Raw genomic sequence first — 20,939 nt, 5'->3', positions numbered from 1 at the left:
AATTTATTTGCAAGAGTTTGACATTTTTTTACTAAACAAAAAATTTTTTTTTATCCATGTGCCAGGTTTGCAGAACAAAAGAAAATAATGTGGACTTTGAATCGATCCTCCCACTCGTTCGCAACGTATTGCGCAAAAATTGATTGTATGAATATTTCAATAAACGAAAACAGCTATAGACTTTGTTTCGAAATGAAACGTAGATAAAAATGTATCACTTACTAAGTTTTGTTTTACATGGTAATACAAAACCTCTACGAAGATTTTTTTTTTTTTTTTTTTCAAAATTATAACTTTGGAAATTTTCTAATTGTTGATTACTATATACTTATTAAAGTTTATTACGCTGTGGCAGATATGTATTTTCTGCGCATTAACAACACTTTCTGCATCTGACTGTGATCAAAGGAAAAAAGTAACCGAAAAAAAAAATAAATAAAAGTTTAGTGAACAAAAGTCTGCGTTTTTTATTGTAAATTAAGCATTATTCAATAACCTATATAAGAAAAAAAAATTTGAATTATTTTTTCAAAATACATTGTGCCCATGTAAGAATAATATATCAAAAGTAGAAATGTTGTGGTTGTAGTTTTTAATGATACCTGGTGCCCATCTACCAGAGCAATGCAAATTTTAACGCGTGTGTCCTTTTGGTAATTGCTTTGGTCGGGTATGATCATGCACCAGGTGTGCGAATGACGTTTTTCCTATATTATACCAAGAGCCGAAAAAAACGTTCCAAGATCGCGAAAAGAAGATCGCTATAATACTCTATTTAATCGCATCCGTAGTATGATATCGTAGAGAAAAATATTTCAAGTATACAGCACGAAAAAGTTGAAGTTGAAACCCAAATTATTTTCATTTTAATTAATATTCTTGATCATCAATGCGTTCATCACTTAAAAATGAATTATTTCTTTCTTGAAAAAGAGAGAAAAAAAGTCACTCTCGAAAAAATGCTATTATTCAGTACATTTTTTGGCTCGACTAGTGTTTAATTACATATTACATAACAATTGTTAAGTTTAATTTTTTTTAGTCCTTACATTTTTATACACAATATTTTTTAATTCTGCAGTCAAATCACACACTTTCTTCCTAAAAGCGAAAAAAAAAATTTTAAATATACGTGATTTTGATATCTACAGCGTCCATTTGACTAATTTTAAGTTATTTTATTTATTTAAACTTAAACCATGATGGTGTTTCAGAGAAACAGCTAGAACATACTCGAAGCCTCCCTATCCCCGAATTCCGTAATTCCGTGCGTACAACCCGCAACCCAACTATTTGCATGTACATACACTTGTACATGTATGGTGATTCCATTTAAGATTGTATAGAAAAAGCGAGAGTCAGCTATCTTTGGACATTGTTTGGTAAATATTGGAAGATAACAAAGTGTTGAGTTAAACGAGTTTAAATCCCTTCGAGGCTCGATCGCGACCACCTATACATATATATATATATCGTTGTCAGTAGCAGAATCGTCAGATTCGTCAGTTCTTCAGTTATTTAGCTGATGTTGAGTTGGTTATGCGAATGCCGAGTCCGCTGTTCTTATGAAGTATTTCTTCTCGCGTAAAAAACTTGTGTTAAAAAGTTATCGATACGTGTGATACGGTATAATTTTGTCAAGCGAGAAAAGTTCTAACAGTGCTTTTTAAAATCTGAGAGATATAAGAAGATCCAGGCGATACTTCTGAGAAACGCAGCAACATCATCGTAGCTCGTTTCATCGCCCCAGGTTCTGTATCAGCTTTTAGCCTGGCGACCAACAGAGGAAATCTGTTTCCTGGTGCTGTGCCTTCCGTACCAGTAAGTCTACAACATGTTGCTTATGCCTACTTATAACCTACCTCTCTCATGTAATACTTGATTTGCGTGGTCTGTTTGGTCTGTGGGGCTTGAAACATCAACTGCTGCATGTCCCTTAACTTGTTAATTATCTTTCTCGTATCCTTGTTTTCGTTCAAGTTTTTTACTTTCTCTTTGCTCGTTTTCACTCACTTGGATGATTCCCCTTTGAACATGGGGGATGCACATTAAGAGCAGGCAGGAAAGATCCAAGAGACAAAAGTCAACATTTGTGAATGTTGACGTGTTCTTTTATTATTTAAGAATCACAATTGCTATTGGCTCCATTGAAAATTCACAACAGAAAAAGAAAATCTTTTTAACTTTAAAATGAGGTGAATTAAAGATAAACAAATAAAAGTAACAAAGTATCGTTGGATTGTCTCTTGGTTTTTCTTGCATTGCCTACATCAGCTTACTTTTACTCAGTTCCTATTGGAACACAGAGTACCATGGGCGGAGCACACCTGCACACCCCCCAGTCTGTATTCCAACACCAGAACAATAGCAGTTTGCATAATGAGGCTCAATGGCTGGGAATGCCGCAAGTACCTCCAATGTCAATGCCTTGGGTTATTTCGTCTCCTCAACAACCAGATTTAGTATACTTCACTGGCCGTCAAAAACCATGTGCAATAGGTGATCGGTCTTTTAAAAGAAAACTAGAGGCACCAGATCTTGTTGAAATGTAAGTTTGTTCCCTAACTATTTCAAGTATAGTCTATTGGAAGAAAATTTTGAGTAAATAACATTATCTGTGGATTACTTTAAGGAGACCTACTAAGCAATTGATTACCGAAGAAAATATGGCCCAACACTTACAAGAATTGCATATAAGTAGCAGTGTCGATACAAACAAAGTTGAACCAACAACAATTCAAAATGTACTCAAACAGTCGAATTTTTTAGATGTAGACTTGAAAAACTCCTTGGATTCAAATAATAGCCATAGTGAACCTAGACTAGTAATATCTGATGAGGTCAAAAGACTGCAGAACGAACCTATTCTACCACCAAGTTTACTAACACAATCTATATCAAAATTGTAAGTAGCCATGGTTGATTCTCTTGAATAATCTACAAAAAATTAATCCTGAAAGTAAAACTGGATAAGATTTTCTCTTTCAGGGAGCGGCCCTCCATGGCTTTAGTTCTTTGGACCCCAAGCAAGCATTTACGCTTTTTCCCAAGTAATACACCATCACCGATTCCGTCCGACGATAACAACAACAGTAATAATAACGGCATGAATTCTTCCAATGTCAACAATAATACCATTAGCAGCAGTAACAACAACAGTAACGAAAGCATTTTCGACTTTGATCAAACAATAGAAGTCAATGCTGGTAATCCAACGTTGGAGCCCATGGATTTTTAATTTATATGAACGCTCATTTTTCATCTTTTTCTTTTTTCATAATGAACATGAGCAAAAAAAAAAAAAAACTACCTAACTGCCTTTTGAAAAATTATTTGTGATAATTTGAAAAGGTCATAAGTGGATTGATTAATTTCAAGAAAAATTTCTCTAACATTGTATATAATATAGATAACTAGATAGTATATTTGAATGATTGTCGATTAAGAATAAACGAAACGCGTGGTTTTAATAAGGGCTTATAAATCATGATAATCTCCATGAATAATGACTTTTCTAAGCTACAGATATCATTTTTGTACATACAATGTATTGTCCTTATTATCACGAGATATAAAAAGTGTATGCATGAAGTATTGTATTAAAATTTTTTATGGAACCTATTTTTGGTGTTTTTATTGTTAAGAGAACAAAAATCTTTTTCCTCAATTTATTAAGGGTTATTATTAAACATATGTTATTGTTTGACTTTACATTTCTACAATATGTTTTCAATACCAACAATGATTTGTAAGAATACACAAAAAAAATGTTGAATGAATATTTTGAAGTAATGATGAAGCATTGATACATTGATTTTCTGGCGTTGATTGTTATTTAAAACATATTTAGATCAAGCTTAAATATAAGTAATAATTTGTGCTTAATAATAGAGTAAATATTATATGTGTATGTATTTTGTTTGTTAAATATTTCTTTAACTGCTAAGCTGTGAGACTAAAATAATATTCACTAATCTATCGCTCCTATATTTCCACGTACAACGCGATTGGATGAAAAAATTTTCTTGGTTTAAGCGGTATGATGTAAGAGGATGAGCTCCTTTCGTTAAGTATTTGTAACTTTTGAAATACTTGTTAAAGCAAAAAATTAATTTACAATTCGATCCTATGGAAAAAAGAAGTTATTGTGCTAGCGCCGCAGCCTTTGACGTGCATCCCTCAGTTATTTGCTTTTTAAATTCTTCCGCATCCTCTATGGGCTCGCCGTTGATGGCCATGGCTACTTTGTTGTTGTCCAAAATCGTTACGTGGTTCCCCTCTACGTAGTGAATTTCTATCTTCTCCCTCGTTATCTGTATAGGAATTGATTTTATTTGTATAGTACTTATTTTACGTGTCCAAGATACCCGTGGGTATAATATACTTATAAAATCGAAAAGTAGCGAATTGAATAATGTATACCTTGCAGAGATCATAATCCTCGGGCGCAGTTCGCAAAGTTGGCGCCGTGGGTTTGAGTAGGATAATCGGCGTTTTTAAGAGCGGCAGCTGGGACGCGTCGTAACTCTGGACCGCGAGCAGCCGCTTGTACACCGCGGTACAGATGCCAGCTTGGCTTTCCCTGGAAATTTCCATTGTCGCGTTTGCGGACAAGCCCTTGAGGAAGGCTTGCAGCTTCTCCTCCCAACTCGAGCACTTTTCTAGTTGCACGACCAGCTATGATGATGATGATGTTAAAGATTATGATTACAGCAATTATATTACTCATCAGGTATACATGGAAACGACAAATTTAGGTACCTCGGGACTCGCAGCGGGTGCTATCAGATCCATGATGCCGAGCAAAATGTTACTCTGAAGTTCTTCGTTACTGTTTGAGGCCAGCTGTTGGCTCTGGATGAGTTTCATGAGCTCCGGCGCGCCGTCGATGAGTACGAGCCGGCCGTGCAGTCCCTCTGCCTCGAGCCTCCTCGCAAGCTCGATCGCAATCATGGAACCGAACGAGTAACCCACCAGCAAAAAGTCCCGACGATTCTTGTTCCTCTTCAGTATGTGCTGCGAAAAGTTACCAAGAAATGAGTGTCTGCAGATGCAGGATGATGCAAGAAAAAACATGTGCATACCGGCAAAAGTTTGTCAGCCATGCTGGTGATGGAGTCCTGGGCTACGTCCTCGGTGCCGAGTTGCAGGCAGATCGCGGGTGCCTTGATTTTTGGCGCAAGCTCGTAAAAGATCGTGCCGATGCCCTCGATACCGGGCACCAGGTACACCTCCCCCCGGTCGGATTCTTCCTTGCTGGACAGCCTGAGACAAGTTTCGGGATTGATCTCGACGTTACCTACGGTCCGCACGAGGAGCTTCATCCCCGTGACTACTTCGGCCGAGCCCGCGTCCGCGGCCCGTTTCTTCCCGTCGTTCGTCTCCTTGGCCGACATCTCCTGCAGTTTAGCAAAGTTCAAGCCTCGAATGTCCTGAGCCGTGAGGAAGAGCTCGAACTCGCGCTCGAGGGTCTGCTTGATCTCCACGGCCATCATCGAGTCCATCCCCAGCTCGGCCAGCGACGTCTGCGGGCTTATCGTCTTGAGGTCCTTCAAGCCTTCGAGTCCCCACATTTATTTCACCATTATTATCATCGCCATTGTTGTAATATGTTTTTTTTCTTTTTTCCTTCATTTATCGTCAAACTCACCCATTATGTTGAGGATGGTGTCAACGATGTTTGCTTTGGCCCCCGAGCCCGCTTTCTTCTCGGCCACCACCATACTCGAGACAATCGCGGCTTTTTGGCGCAGGAAGCCGTCGAGTTCGTGCAAGCACGAGGATATCCTCTGCTGGAGGGTCCCGCCTATGACTAATTCCTTGTTGTCCTCTTGCATGTCGGCGACGAGACCGACGTCGCCCACCGCGCCCCACTGAACGGCCAGTCCGGGCAAGCCCTCGGACGCGCGTCTCTCGCAGATTCGCTCCATCACCTGTGCAAGTCGCGTCATGAGTATCATGGCTCATCAAGGTTGTGTATGATTATTATAATCATTGTGTTCTCACGGAGTTGGACATCCCGTAGTTTGATTGGCCGGCGTTGCCCCTGCCGCAAGATACCGAGGAAAAGACGACAAAGTGCCTGAGCTCGGGGCAGAGTTTTCTGGTGAGCAGGTCCAGGTGCTTGGTCGACCAGGCCTTTGACTTGAAGGACTCCTCGAACGACTCGGGGGTCTGATTGTCCCAGAGCGCGTCCCTCAGCACCACCGCCAAGTTGAATATGCCGTCCACGGGTGCCAGCTTTGACGCCGTTTCGATAATTGCTTGGCAATCCTCGCGCTTCGATGCGTCCTTGCCCGAAACTACGACCACCTTCGTGCCGTAGCTCTCCCAAGTCTTGATGCGCATCTTTTGATATCCGTTTCTGACACCCACGCGCGACGTGATGACCAGGTACTTGGCTCCTCGCAGTACCAACCAGTCGGCTGTGCTTGCACCGATACATCGTCATGAGTTTTGTGAGTCAACATATTGAAAATGAATACGAATAATCTGGGCTCTGACGTACCCAACTCGAGACCGAAACCACCGAGACCACCGAGTAGGATGTAGCTACGATTTTCGAGACAGTGAAAGCGCGGCACCGCCATTATGAGCTTATTGGGTGGTTCCTTTTCGTCCCTGACTTTGATGAGTACCTTGCCCATATGCTTTCCAGCGGCCATGTACCGGAAAGCCGCTTCCACTTGATCTCTTGGGAACACCGTCCTGTTTTTTGTTTTTTTTTTTTTGTTTTTTGTTTTTTTAGACACGTAAATTAATTTTTCATAAGACATTATGTACACGATCGATTTTAATCGCTCACCTGACCAGAGGCTTGATGGCGCCGTTGGTCAAGCCCTCGCTCATAACTTCCTTGAGCATGATTTTCGATTCATCATCGGCTGTGAAGAGGTTGTCCAGCATGATACCGTGGAAACTGATCTCGTTGAGGAAACAGTCCATGCCCAGGGGGTTGTTGGCCGCCAAATCGAACTTGCCGATTTCCAAAAAGCGTCCACCCCACCCCAGGCAGCGCACCGACGCCAGAAGCTTTTCCTCCGCGAGACTGTTGAGAACGATGTCGACACCCTTACCACCTGTCTGCTGGGCTATCATCTGCTCGAAGCTGGTGTCGCGGGAGTTGCCGATGTGGTTGTCCGGGATCTGGGGGAAGTGCTCGCGGATGAACCTCCTCTTCTCCGGGGTGCCCACGGTCGTGAAAACCTCGCAACCCTCGTACAGGGCCAGGTGTATGGCCGCCTGGCCCACGCCACCGGTACCCGCGTGGATCAGCACCTTGTCGCCCTTCTTCATTTGGCCTGCAGTGTGCGTCACACGATCGTTTCACTTTTACTTTCAGGATAATAGAACACAATTACGTATGGGGCACGGCAACGTACCGCTGATGTAGAGCGCGTAGTAGCAAGTGCCGTACACGCAGGGAACTGTCGCCGCGTCCTCGAACGACCAGTCTTTCGGAATTTCCCAGGACAAGAGAAAATCGGCCAGACAGATGTTGGTCATGGCTCGATTCTCGATAAGGCCCATGATTCGCTTGCCCTTAGTCGTCGTGCCGCAATACTCGAATCCTAGGACGCACTCTTGCGCCTGTCTAGTCTTTGCCACTACTTCCACGGCCAGTTTGCCAGTGGCCAGCATGATGTCTCTTTATCCCGTTGAAGCACCCGTATCGGTTGATTATTGATCGTGGCATGTGAAGAGAGTGCGCGGTCAAGCGGTGCTCATTTTAGTGGGGGGAGAAAAAAGAAAAGGTGAGATATCTTACCGGAAATTTATGGAGGAAAACATGACGTTGATAAGGTTCTCGCTGTCGAAGCCGACCTGGATCGGGCCCTCGTACCAAGTGAGCGAGGTGAGATCACCTCGAGTGGCCTGGTTGGCGGTGATGTGTCGCACCGGGTGCAGGCCCAACGGGGGCAACGGTAGATGCCTGTAGCTACCCCAGACGCCGTTCTCCCGCAACACGCAGACCGCCAAGTCCTTTTGCAGTTCCGTCGCGTACAAAGGCTCCTGGAGCGAGAACTTGGGCGCCTTCGAGTCTTGGATGAGGATGCCCCGGACTATCTCGCCACCTGGTTCCTTTCTCATGCAGTTCACGAATCCAATGAGACCTGTCGAGCAAAAAGTTTCGTTCCGATAAAAAAAAAAAAAAAAAAAACTTAAAAGGAACACGTGGTCTTAATGGCAGTGCAGTCGGGTCGTACCGTTTTCGAAATCCCCCTGGCCGACGAAGACGATCCTCGCGGTGCCGGGAGACTCCTCCTCCAAAATGTCCTTCATGGTGTTTTTCATCTCGTCAACCCAGTCGAACTTGTCGTTGACGATGGGTATGACGATCGTCTTCTTTGGTAGCTTGCCGCGCTTCCTCACGAGGACGCACAGCTCCTTGCCGCACCTCTTTTCCATAACGACCTCGAGGCCCTTGCTCTGGACGGCCTTGACCACATCCTTGGTCTCGGGGTTTTCACGAAACAGCAGAAAACCACCCTCTTCCGTGGCTGCGAGGAGCATCTCGAGGTTTTGGGCGCGACCGGGCGACAAAAGTCCGTGGCCTACGCACAGGAGGGCGCTGGCGTCGGGAGTTATCTTTTTCAAGTCGCCGACCGTGACACCGGCCGGCAGAGTCCCGTTCTCGATGGACACGTTGGTGCCAAAGATGCCAACCTCCGCTTGTATGAGCGGCATGTCGCCCAGCGCCTCGAATATATGGGGCGATAATAGACTGCCGGTCTGGGGCACGTGGTCGGCCTCCTCTAACAGCTCTATCGTCTTTATTTTGATGCCCAAGTGATTTTCCAAGCCGATGTGCGTGGCGAGGCGTACCATATCTCGGATCGACGTCTCGGCTCTGTCCGCGTTCGCGACGAACTTGTACTCCTCAAGGACGGGCTCGCCGGCCGGCTTTCTGCGCGGGATCGCGCTGGCTTTCAGGCCACGAATTTCTATGCCTCCGGAGACGATGACGTCGAGAGGTTTGTTGACGTAAACGGGAATTTCTGGGCATCGGGGAACAAAGCAAACAAACTCCGATGCATCAAAGGTGGACAAAAAGCCCAACGGCGCGTGTTACTACATTTTTTGCTTCGTCTCACCTTTAACTTCGTCTTGCAAGGTACGGATGTAGTCGAGGTGGCTCTTGGCGTCGATGGTCATCTTCATTATGCCCGTGGGTACGAAGAGGCCGCGCGTGTCACTGCCAAGTATCTGCATCTGCAGCATGTTGTCCATGAAGGCGACCCAGTTGTTGTGCCAAGAGATTCGGCCCTTCGTTCCGTCGATGGTGGAGCCGGTGATGGCGCGAAAGTATCCGCTGTAGTAGTAGCCCCGGAGTCTCAGCTCCTTGTAGATGTCGCGGGACGACAATTCCTCCGGATCGTCTTTGTCGATGGTCATCAGTTTCGGTGTCACTTTTTTGTCCTTCGAGGTGTCTATGACCCGCACGAAGCCCGTCACCACTGCCACGCCGCCCTCGACGACCTCGAACCTCCCCGTGCCTATAAATTATTTTTAACACTCGCTGGTACACGTGCATCTGTACGTAAATTTCCGATTTTTGCCCCTAAAATATATTCCCTACAATCGTTTTGAGGGGAAAAACATACTTACCCTTATTTTTCAAATTGAAAAGCACTGCGTGGCATTTTTAAAGTTGGACATACCTATTGGTTCCCACAATAGTTATTTACGTAACAAGTGCGGAAAAGACGATTTCCCGCACGAGTAGTGATTGACTCACACGAGTGCCGCAGTTGACGGGAACGAGTACCAGTTGAGCACACGAGTGCGTAGCACGAGTGTGATCGCAAGGTACGAGTTACCGTCACTGGCCACGAGTGCGAGTCTATCACACGAGTGCGGGAAATCGTCCCGCACGAGTTGCGTACAAGTTTTTTCGCAATGTGTGAGGAAAATAGGTACAAAATAGGTTTGAATTTTGATTTCCAGTGGGTAGCAAAATTTTTTCCGGTGTGTGGCAAAACCTTTTCCACACACCTTTTCCGCACACTGTGCGGCAAAAACCTTTGCCGCACACTTTTTCCACACACTGTGTGACAAAAACCTTTGCCACACACCTTTTCCGCACACTGTGCGGAAAAACCTTTGCCGCACACCTTTGTCGCACACAATGTGGGAAAATCGATTTTCCACACTAATATCAGTGCGGAAAACACCCATTTTCCGCACACTATTGCGAAAAATTTATTAAATATACGAGAAAGTGTATTATTTTGGAATTTGATCGAAAGCCGATTTTTATTTTACACTCGTTTATCCTACAATAGCTGTAGTTATCCGAAAAAAAAGGGGGAGGAGAGTCAAGACGTCTTTATGCTTTTGAAAAAATTCCAAACGTGGAGTAAATTATTATTTCGTGGGAATGCCTTTCGATTCTTCGAGACTAAACTTGGAAGTAGATTTGGCCCCAGGTGGGGGTACCCTACCTATTAATTTTCAGTCTTGAACAATTGTCACGTAAGAATAATTAATTCCAGACACAACGAGTCAATTATTGTCGTGGGCACATGAGACGCGCAAGACGGGCGGTTGTTAAAGTTGAGGTATTTGCAAGCCTGACCTTTTTGGACCATAAGAGTGAACTCGACGTTGGCCTCTTTGCTGACGGTCGTGGCCCTGAGGAACTTGACGTCCTCGAAGACGACCGAAACTTCGGTGTAGAGCTCACCGCGCATCATGCCGACGGTCTCCCAAATGAGGGCCAAGTATCCCGTGGCCGGGAACAAGTTGCGCCCGTCAATGATGTGGCCACTCACGAATTCAAAGTCCTCGTCCGTGAGTATGACGTTGACCACCCGCTCGCCCGATGTTATCTTCTCTTGCAGCCTGTACGACGTCACGTACCAGTCCTCGGAGTGCTCCCACTTGACGAGGGGCGATATCATCGGCGTCGACCGGCTCACCGGATAAGCCACAGCCGGATACAGCTTGTCTGAGCACAAGTCATCGATAAACCAACCTTCGTCTCATATCCGCCCCAAAGTATATGGGTATACATGTGTGTGAGTATATATACTCTGGCTTACCCAATTGGGGCTGGAGTCCGCAGTTGTACATTTTGCCGATCGCCTGGAGTAGCACCTGGACGTTGTCCTCGTGGCCCCGTTGGGTCAGGGGTATGTTGGCGACCGTCGGGGCGAGCGATCGCCGTAGGATCGCCTGGAGGAGGCCGTGGGGCGCTATCTCGATGGCAATGGCGTCCTTAGGGATCAAGACGGAGGTTTCCTCGAAGAGGACGGGACTGAGCAAGTTGTTGGTGTGGTACTCCGCGGAGGATAGCCGAGCCGCGGCCGTGTCCCACTTGTCGACCGGCACCGAAGTGCTCAGCCACTTGGAGCTGCGCGGCCTCGCCGATGGCAGGATTTTTTGAAGGTAGGCGAGCAACTTGGGACCCATTGGCGCTATGTAGCTACTGTGGTACGGGATGTTGCTGCACGCCACCTCCCGCGCGAATATGTTCTTTGCCTATCACTCGTTCACAACGCTTTTTGTACTTTGCTTTGTTTGCTCATATGTATATATATATATATTTATATTTTTTTTTTTTTTGCGTATAGGTACGATATATATGTTTGTTGTTTGGTAAACATTGTTGCAAAAATACAACAGAGGTAGAACATTGACTTTTTCGTCCAAAGGGTTGTATTGTACATTGTTTGGTACCCCCCGTTTAATTTATTTGAAAATTGTATATACATTGTTCTTTTTTAATTTCAACGCGACTTTTGTAACGACTCGCCAAACTACGGGTTCCAATCATTTTCATGACCTGTATTTCTTGGAAAAAAAAAAAAAAAAAAAAAAATTCCATCGCGTTCGAGTTTTGATCGAACACCTTAGCAATTTGAAAAGAAAACGCCCCAAAAGCACGTATATGAACAAGTATAGATGTTCACCTGCAACTTGGCGACAAAGACCTTCATGGACTCTGCAGGTCCACTGATGGTCGAGCTGTCGGCCGCGTTGTGGCAGGCAATCTTGATGTCGGGTGGACACATGTCCTTGAGCTCGTTGTAGCCGAGGCCTACAGCCGCCATGGAGCCGTGGATGACTTTGGTCTCGACGGAGGCGAGGCCGCGCGAGTAAGCCGAGAGGATCATCTGCTCGGCGGTGAAGCAACCGTCCGCGTAGGCGCAGCCCAACTCACCTACCGAGTGGCCGATCACGTTGTCCGGTTCGATGCCGAGCGAGCGGAGAACGTCCACCAAACCGATCTGTACACGAAAAGTTGCCGTTTCAGGTGAACTTGCAAGTTTTTTTTTTTTTTTTTTTTTTTCAGGGGACATTGAATAAAACTCACTTGAACGGCAGCGATGCCGACAAACGAGTTGAGAATGTTGTCAAAGATCGTTTTGTCTTTGCTCGTGATTATGTGGACTATGTCGACGCCGTGGGGTTTCAGGGCCGCGTCGCACTTTCTTATCGCCTCCGCGAATACCGGCAGCCGCATCAGGGCCTTTCCTGCACAGTTCGAAACACGTATGTATATGAACTCGCACATTTTACATAAATGAGGTAAATGTCGTCTTACCCATTCCCGGCCACTGAGACCCCATGCCGGAGAAGACGAACCAAACGGGCTTCTTCAGGCCCAAGTAGTTGCCGATTTCGCGAGTTTTGTTCTGCACGAGTCCCCGGGCGGGCACGATGGTGTAGCCTCGGAACAGGTGGCCGTTTATGTCGTCCGAGTGAATGTCGTGCAGGAGCCTTATGTACTCGACGTCGGCTGGTCGGCTCTCAATCTGCCAAGGCACACCGAGACAAACGAGATGAAACACTCGAGTCATAATCGAATGAAAAAGAAGAAAAGTCCAATGTTGTAATTACGTCGGTGAGGAGCACGTCTATGGCCTCCTCGGTCCTGCCGGAGACGGCGACCAGCCGGGGCAGGTCGTCGTTGGGCTGGCCCCCGTTGACCTTCTCCTTGGGATTGGACTTGAGCAGGACGTGGGCGTTGGCCCCACCGAAGCCGAACGAGTTGATACCAGCCAGGCCACCGTTCCACGGCGTGGGCTCGGTGACGACGCGCAGCCTGCCCTCCTCGAGGGCCTTGATGCCCTTGCGCACGTTCTTGAAGTGAAGGTTGGGGGGTATGAGGCCGGTCTCCATGCCTACGACGACCTTGGCGACGGAGCAGAGGCCACTGGCGGGCTCCGAGTGGCCGAGGTTGGACTTGATCGAGCCGATCCAGAGGGGCTCGGTGCGCCCGGTGCAAAACACGCGGTCGAGGGCGTTGACCTCCTCGGGGTCGCCGACCTTGGTCCCGGTGCCGTGGGCCTCGATGAAGTCGATGCTCGAGGGTGGGACGCCTATCTCCTCGTAGAACTCCTCGAGCAGCTTGCCCTGCATGTGGCTCGAGGGGAAGGTGATGCCCTGCTCCTTGAAACCGTCGCAGTTGGTCTTTGCGTGGACGACCGTTGCGTAAATCCGCTTCGCGTCTTTGGCCTTTTGCAGGAATATCATAGCTATGGCTTCGCTGCGCGTGTACCCGTTGGCGGATTCGTCGAAGGACTTGCAACGACCGTCCGGCGACAGCACGCCTTTTAAGCACATTGTTATATATAAGTTTCATTACATAAATCCTCCGTACATGTATGTATAGATCATTGGTGCTTTTGAAACTTTTCTCATTTTGCTCGAAATGTCTACGTGTCTCGTATTGTGCTGTGTACTGGTGACGTGCCATGTGCTTAAAACAACTTTTTTCTCTTTTCATTTTTTTATTTTATTTACAATATCACTCAACTCAAATGGATGTACGGTATATAATACTATTTTAACTCACCGAATCAAAAGTAACCATTCAACAATATTAAATTTTCAAGCAACACAAGAATATTTATTCAAGCAGTCAATTCATGCAATGTCGTTATAATAAAAGGTGCACCTTCCGTCGTGCCCCCTTTTTTTTTCAGCATAGTTTTTGAGATAAAGTGTACAATAGTACTCGTTACTTTCGGAAATAATGAGACACACTTTTTGGGATTATTTTGAATGCCAAAGGAATATTTTCCAACAGAATTCCAAATAATTTTCATGATTCTCTATACAGGCAAAATTGATTTTAATTGGAGAAATGAAATGAATATCTAAAACAGCAACGTCATGATGTACGAGTTTTGTAAATATACTTTTTTTTTTTTTTTTTTTTTTTTTTTTTATAAAAAGTGTAGCAACTGTTGGCTTTTGTGTCAGCGTTATCTGCTTTTACATATATTAGCCCATTTTTTGCTACCTTGCATAATTAATTTGTACCTTTAACCACACATGTGTTGGAAACTTTTTTCTTTTTTCTTTTTTCTTTATCAGTTATTTACTCGTTTGAGGTGGGACACAGTCTATGCATGGTAAAAAAAAAAAAAAAAAAAAAAAAAAAAACTGTTCAATGAGGTTGTACTTGAAAATAATAAAAAATTAATGTTTTGCCAACTACAGCGAACTAAAGCTCAAAAAGCATGAGAACCAAATGAGTGTGTGTGTGTGGATATTATAGCTCACCAAGCCTCGAAAACTGGAGCGAGACGTAGGGGTGGAGGCATAGATTGCAGCCACCCACGAGGGCCGCGTCGCACAGTCCATCCCGTATGGCTCTGTACGCGTGCTCCAGGGCAAATAAGCTCGAGCTGCAGGCCGAGTCGACGGTGTAACTGGGCCCGGTGATGCCCAAAAAGTACGAGATCCTATTGGCCAGCATGGCACGGCTGCAACCCGTTATCCCGAACCCGTTGACCTGCAGCTTCTCGTAGAACCAGGTTTTCTCCGACTCGGAGAAACACGCGCCTATAAAGACGCCGCACCTCTTGCCTCGCATCGTCCGCGGGTTGACCCCGGCATCGACCACGGCCTCGTACGCGTGCTCCAGCAGCATCCGGCACATAGGGTCCATCGTGTGGGCCTGCTTGAAGTGCACCCCGAAGAATAGGGCATCGAACTTTTCGAGGTTGTTTACCTTGCCCGTGTCCTGCGGTATTTCCGGGTGATCTGTCGTCACGGACAATCATATTAACCATATAATGATACAACATAAGTACCTATACTTTACGTATGGCACGACGCGTGATATAGCGATGGAAAACGCGCGCTTGTTGTTATCGTTTTTCGTCGTTTTACATCGGGTCAACCGCGCGATGACGCACGTAACGCCGGCTCGTCCAACTTTGTGCCTTTTAATATTCATGACGTTTAGGTTTTTTGATTTTCAATCGACCACCGCGCGGCTCATTACAAAGTCCGGAGCTTCATTCGCAAGACCTTTTTTTTTTCTTTTTCATTCGTTTATTTTCGCTTTATGCAAAAAAGCTTTTCATCGTGTGGCAGTTAAACGGATCGCTGCAAAGTGGGCATATGTGACCAATGTTGGAAAGTATATTAATCGTGTGCACGGTATAACACGCACAGAGTCACTTTCCGAGCACGAAACTCATGTACATAAAAGAGGTCAGGATTAAAAATTGTAATGAACGATTTGAAATTACGATTCATCAAGCCTAAGGTAATTATACCCATTACAATGAGTATGGAGGATTCGGGTCACTCAAAAGTATAGCCGTCCAAAGTTTCAAATAATAACGAACGCGTTACGCAACATCGTTACGCGACTTACGGGTGCTCGTGAAACATCGCAAAGTACAATATTCATGCAACGTATGAATGCTGGTATACTTGGGGAAATTTTTCCATACTATTACTTGACTCGCTATGGAAAACTCCGAGTTTAACCATTTTCATTACGTGATTTCGGGCGTGACAATCGGCATATTTTGTACGCGGCTAAAACTGATATAAACGGACGCAAGGCGTCTTGGATAAACAAAACAAAAATAAATAAATAACTGAATAAATAAATAAAAGTAAAGCATAAAAAAAGGGGGCCATCGGCTTACTTAGTTTCCACCTTCGATCGTCGTCTGTAATGAGATCGAGCTTGTTCATCAAGTTTTCCTGAAAGTGCCTCATGTCGTTTGACTCTGGAAACCTGCCGGCAATGCCGCTGATGACGATCTCCTCCTCGGGCGGGACCTTCTTGAGCCTCGGCACCTTCGGCCTCTCGCAATTGACCGTCGACATGTTCCCGATGTACTATTTACTTTTAGCTCACTGCTCTTTTATTCGTATGTACAACGTATGGTCTATTTTATCAGGTGTACGTGTATTGTATATGTATACTTTTGTCGTTGTCGCGATTTTCCAATATCTCACTATTCGCACCACCACTGTTGTAAACACTCGCGTTCGAGTATTGTTATTTTTTTGCTTTTTTTTTTATTATCTTGAATTATTTCTTCCCTGTCCTTCCCTCTGCCCAGCTTATCGTTGCGTGGCGCGATATATATATATATTGTTTGAGGAGCGGGTCACCCCGAGCTGCAACCTTTCAATGATCGTTTCGGCTATCCCGTAGAAACCCCTCGGGGGTCGTCTATATAGAGTGAAAAAAAAAAAAAAACCAAAGAAAGAGGGGGTGGGGGAGGGGGTTGACACGAGGGCACGGTGGTACTCTCGCGTCGCAGTGTCAGTATATGGAGGGAGCGCGAGTATTATTGCAACTGGGACGCCGCGCTGGCATAGGAAGAGCTTTTATAACAGCGGTCTTTTCTCACGGTACACATGGATAGGATTGGTATAGATAACCAAGTGGGCGCACCTATATACATATATATATATGTGTGTATATATTATGTATATACACCACATGTATGAGGGATTTAGGCAGGGGGTCCCAGGTCGATCGATGCTCGACCGATGGCCGAATTAGAATGCCCGAGTCGTCGAACCGATCTTCGCTTCTTGTCTATATATGAGTACGTATATTTATATATATATACATGCATGTGAGTGTGTACGTTTATACATGTATGAGGTGATATTGAACATTTTTATTAATACGATCTCGAATACTATTTTTTTTTTTTTTTTTCCATTTCGTCTCGTTCATTTGGGACGCATGGAAAAGGTTTCTGGCAGAATATACAGCGTTGAAAAAATTAAAATTTTTTTTTTTTGCGATTTTCTATCATTGTTGCATTATTTTGATCTAACCAGGGTAAGAAATAAACAATTAATAAATCAATCGGTAAGATGTTGATCTGATCCAAAGTGCCCATTTAAAAAAATAGGTAAAATTAAAAATCACGTTTCACCATCCATGTCCACTGAAAATAACATCATCCAGAGCCGATTCATTCAGTTCAATCGAACTTGAATCTGCCTTTTTTTTTTTTTTTTTTTTTTTTATGAAGAGCAGATACATAATATTGTAATAATATCTTGGGTCACTTTTAACTGTTCGACCCTCAGTGGACATAGGGGAAAGCATTTAAAGACTCCTGCCGCGACAACACATAGGGGCCCCCCTTCCATTTAAATCCATGTTAACTAACAAGTTTGAGTACGCCATTTCTTATGTGGCAAAAGTTACAAATTACATGAATTTAAAAAGTAGAACACACTCTTTATTTGTACATTCAAACTTGTAGGTATTATCTGTTAGAAAAAAAAAAAAAAAAAAAAAAAAAAGTAAGCCGTTGATAAATTACAAAACTTGTTTTACGATATTTTAAACGTTTTTACCCATTGTTCTGTATACCTACCTATACCTACTCGAGAATGAAAATTATAGCGCTTGGCTTTCACGAGTAGATACATAGTTTACGGTAATGGCGATGAAATTATCATTTTTTTTTTTTTTTTTTTTTTTTTTTTTTTTGTGTTGTGAATGTAGAGCTCACTTTTAGTTTAAATTTTCAAACAAATTCTCAAGCCATTAATGAAGACTCTTCCTCCCTCCCAAAAAAAATCGGATGTCAATCGAAAATTTTTTAAAATCGATTAGTAAATGAAAACCTTGAAAGCCTTAAATATATCCATGTAATATTATAATGTTGGTTAAATAAAATTGTAACTCACGAGTTATATGTTTAGAAGTTTAAGGAGTAGGTATGGGATGTATAAGCAGTTGTTGCAAAGCAAATTATTTCCTACGCGTGTCCGAGTAGTGGGGAATTGCTTCATATAGGTATATATGTATAAGTACTTGCACTTTGATGGACAAACGAAAAGTGAGAGCAGGGGTGCTTGGGTGGCGGTAATAAGCGAGTACCTACTTTAATGTTGCCCGAGACCTGAGCGCGCAAATAAAACGCCTGATGGTCAGCCGACGCTGGAATCTGCATTTGCTCGGTAATTATGCGTACTCGTATCAGCGCCAAGCTTTCCAAGAAACAATAGAAAATTCGAAAGAAGAAAAAAAAAAAAAAAAAAAAAAAAACAGAGTAAAGGAAATTTAAATTGTTGTCGATGATGCTAATCGCGGAACGAGTCATCGCATGAGCGCCCGTCTCCGTTTTCCACGGGTGGCAAAGACCAGTCTGTACTGCCAGCCAACATGAATCGAAAAACTGCCAATGGGCACGTCTTTTCCCATACGATGTCATTCGTCCAAGGGAATAAGACGCGCCGCCACTAGGGTAGCAGTTCGGCCAATTTACATATTGATAATAAATTGTCCCTTTTTTTCATCCAAACGTATTACCTTTTCATCACGTTCCAAATTGGCATTTTTATTCTTCCCGATCGACGTCGCGATATACCTACGTTTGGCGAAGTGTAACTTATTAGGTAGTGTAACCTATATATACAGAACCAGTTCTGTTCGGTTCCTTATATTATATAGATATATTTTGTTAAGAGAACCGAACCAAAAGTGGCTTGAACAAATCTACTGATTTACTTCATAGTGGTAAGACAATTTTTTTTTTTTTTTTTATGAACGAATGCCTTGCGACTGACTGAAGTAAAGTATTTTTGAACTACTCGTAAATGGTAAAAATCTTCTAAAACCCAGAATTTTTATAGTTTTAAGAAAAAACGTTTATCATGATTATATTAACGTTGTCATTGAGTAAATACGTAAAAAAATCTAAAATGTTGTTGATGCTTCGGCAGAGGGAAAATAGGTTGCGAAACTTTTAACCGGCGCGCATAGTAAGCATCCAAAAGTTTAAAGTCAATGCATTCGATTGGAATAACCATGTGTATGCAAACAACCAAGAAGTATAGCCACCATTCAATAGCTTGTATATATACACCTATATTTATAATACACGTACTTAGCCGGTCAGCACAGACGATCGCAAAAGATTAAATGTGTATAGGCGAGCTCGATGAATTTTCGGTTGGTTGTCCCGTCGAATAGTCCACCTCTTTTTTCGTTGCGTTTTAATTCGTGTCCGACGAAAAAGCGAATAAAAGGCAAGGGAAACACGAGCAGCGCGTAAGCACTAATGAATATGGAGGTCGAGGTATCGTCGATACAGCGTGGCCAGTGTCAAGGGTTATTGGATGGATGTTGCATTAGATCTGCATCTACTCAAGCTCCCTCCGATTTATACTTTTATGAACTATATTTATTTATTTTTTTATTTTTTTATTTTTACTCAATTTTTAAAATCTTTTTTTCAACTGTAATTTAACATGTATTTATAATATTTTATTTTAATGATAACCAGGTCAGTAAACGAAACAATAATCTCAACGGTGACCAACGTATGGATTAATTTTCATAGCTAAACTTCCGAAAACAGGATACCTCTATTTTTTTCTGCTCATCGAAAGTATGTGATTTTCCAAAGACGTGGCTTTTTTTAGAAAAAGGTACATCCATTAAATTTTTTCGGTCAGTTGCTTTGAAAAATTTTGATTTAAATATTTTCTTCATTTACATGGACATGCCTGATCAAACGAAACATTTTTTTTTATACTTAATTGCACGATAGAAAAGAAAAATTTGTTGCGCGCACTTTGTCTTGTAATATAAACTTGGAATAGTTTTCGTCGGTCATATAGTACAATGATCGATTGTGCCAAGACATCATTCGGTGCCTCACCTCGTTAACCTTTTTTTTTTTTTTTCATCAGATTTCAATAAGATGAGTAGGTACGGCGATTTGGGGCGATTCAAGTTGTCACCGAGCCTCTTTGGTCAAGCGAATCGGTAAATCAATGTAGATGTACAGATATACCCTAATTATATTGCAAACATGTCAGTTGACCCTGCTCTCTCCATTAACGTATTAATACATGCTAAGGCCATTCTATAAATTAAACAAGTAACTTTTATTTTTTGTAAACGTGGAAGCTTTTTAATGCATGAAAAATCATAGTTCGGGAGAATTCATAAATACGTTTTCTTAACGACAGTATCATAAACAGTAACGGCTGTAGTATTTGGTATTTTAATCTTATCAGCCAAAAAAAGTACACATTGTTTCTACTTTTTTTGAAATTTTATTTTAATTTTCTCTAATTTCTAAAGAATAAATAAAAAAATTTAAAAAAAACACTTAAATTTTTTGTATTTAGTAAATCTTTTGTAGCATCAAAAAAAAGCTTTTTTTTTCTTTTTTGTCCAAAATTCTGTTATGTAAAAATTATAATGATAAATTAAAAAAATTGTTTCAACCTCAGTAGTGCAGCAAATAATGCATTATTCATATTTTTTCTTTATGTTTACTCTTAGTGATATTTATAAAACGTTTTTGTCATATTTTTTGCGTTTATTTGATAATTACACGGCACAATAATTTAAAAAAAAAAAAATCATTTTTGCCATATTTTTAGTTAAAAGAGTTGGCAAAACTATTACCTAGACGCGGAGCATTATTTGCGTTAAATGCGCAATGAGCATCTTCACGACACAGGGGGAATCGTGCGCTTGCAATCACAGCTCGATTTACATGCCCAACTTACTTAATTATTCTTTTAGAGTGAGAGTAAGTTTAGTATACGCTCCGCGCTCGTTTGCTACGTGGAAGCTCGGTATACCCACTGCCCTCGTTTTATTGCTCTTTTCGTATGTTGCATACTACGGGGTAAAATTTATTGATGCTCCCTTTTTAACGACTGTTATGTTAGTATTAAAA

At 43.0% G+C, this 20,939-nt stretch overlaps 2 protein-coding genes across 3 annotated transcripts; one reads left to right on the top strand and one right to left on the bottom strand.

Annotated features, from left to right (window-relative positions):
• Positions 1-1,350: 1,350 nt before the first annotated feature.
• Positions 1,351-3,621, top strand: LOC106636314 (uncharacterized). 2 transcript variants are annotated; one of them, XM_014348675.3, is made up of 4 exons: positions 1,351-1,821; positions 2,307-2,548; positions 2,633-2,905; positions 2,989-3,621. In XM_014348675.3, exons 2-4 carry the CDS (start codon positions 2,313-2,315, stop codon positions 3,236-3,238), a joined length of 759 nt encoding a protein of 252 aa, XP_014204161.3. In that variant the 5' UTR covers positions 1,351-1,821; positions 2,307-2,312; the 3' UTR covers positions 3,239-3,621. The 2 variants fall into 2 exon arrangements, with proteins under 2 accessions (XP_014204161.3, XP_089444729.1); XM_089588603.1 differs by having other exon boundaries at positions 2,275-2,548.
• Positions 3,531-16,259, bottom strand: LOC111642731 (fatty acid synthase-like). Its single transcript, XM_089588601.1, has 20 exons — positions 15,903-16,259; positions 14,518-15,000; positions 12,847-13,559; positions 12,551-12,761; positions 12,320-12,480; positions 11,916-12,233; positions 11,046-11,484; positions 10,580-10,951; positions 9,096-9,497; positions 8,208-8,999; positions 7,769-8,114; positions 7,383-7,648; positions 6,806-7,301; positions 6,509-6,708; positions 6,007-6,425; positions 5,651-5,933; positions 5,085-5,557; positions 4,762-5,016; positions 4,423-4,677; positions 3,531-4,313 (listed from the first exon to the last, which is right to left on the bottom strand). The coding sequence occupies exons 1-20, from the start codon at positions 16,084-16,086 to the stop codon at positions 4,143-4,145; spliced, it is 7,239 nt and encodes a 2,412-aa protein (XP_089444727.1). The 5' UTR covers positions 16,087-16,259; the 3' UTR covers positions 3,531-4,142.
• Positions 16,260-20,939: the final 4,680 nt, after the last annotated feature.

Source organism: Copidosoma floridanum, unplaced genomic scaffold (genome assembly GCF_036245765.1).
Source record: "Copidosoma floridanum isolate Cflo_tuat_1 unplaced genomic scaffold, Cflo_Japanese_pri ptg000007l, whole genome shotgun sequence".
In the NCBI taxonomy this organism is placed as follows: Eukaryota; Metazoa; Arthropoda; class Insecta; order Hymenoptera; family Encyrtidae; genus Copidosoma; species Copidosoma floridanum.
This window is presented reverse-complemented; position numbering and strand designations above follow the sequence as displayed.

Excerpts from the sequence above, each read along its gene's own strand:
- LOC111642731 (XM_089588601.1), bottom strand. The coding sequence starts at position 16,086 with ATGTCGACGGTCAATTGCGAGAGGCCGAAGGTGCCGAGGCTCAAGAAG. Across the intron at positions 6,709-6,805 it reads GCCATCAAGCCTCTGGTCAG|GACGGTGTTCCCAAGAGATC; the intron begins GTGAGCGATTAA and ends AACAAAAAACAG. Across the intron at positions 5,017-5,084 it reads TGGCTGACAAACTTTTGCCG|CACATACTGAAGAGGAACAA; the intron begins GTATGCACATGT and ends AACTTTTCGCAG.
- LOC106636314 (XM_014348675.3), top strand. The coding sequence starts at position 2,313 with ATGGGCGGAGCACACCTGCACACCCCCCAGTCTGTATTCCAACACCAG. Across the intron at positions 2,549-2,632 it reads GCACCAGATCTTGTTGAAAT|GAGACCTACTAAGCAATTGA; the intron begins GTAAGTTTGTTC and ends GATTACTTTAAG. Across the intron at positions 2,906-2,988 it reads ACACAATCTATATCAAAATT|GGAGCGGCCCTCCATGGCTT; the intron begins GTAAGTAGCCAT and ends TTTCTCTTTCAG.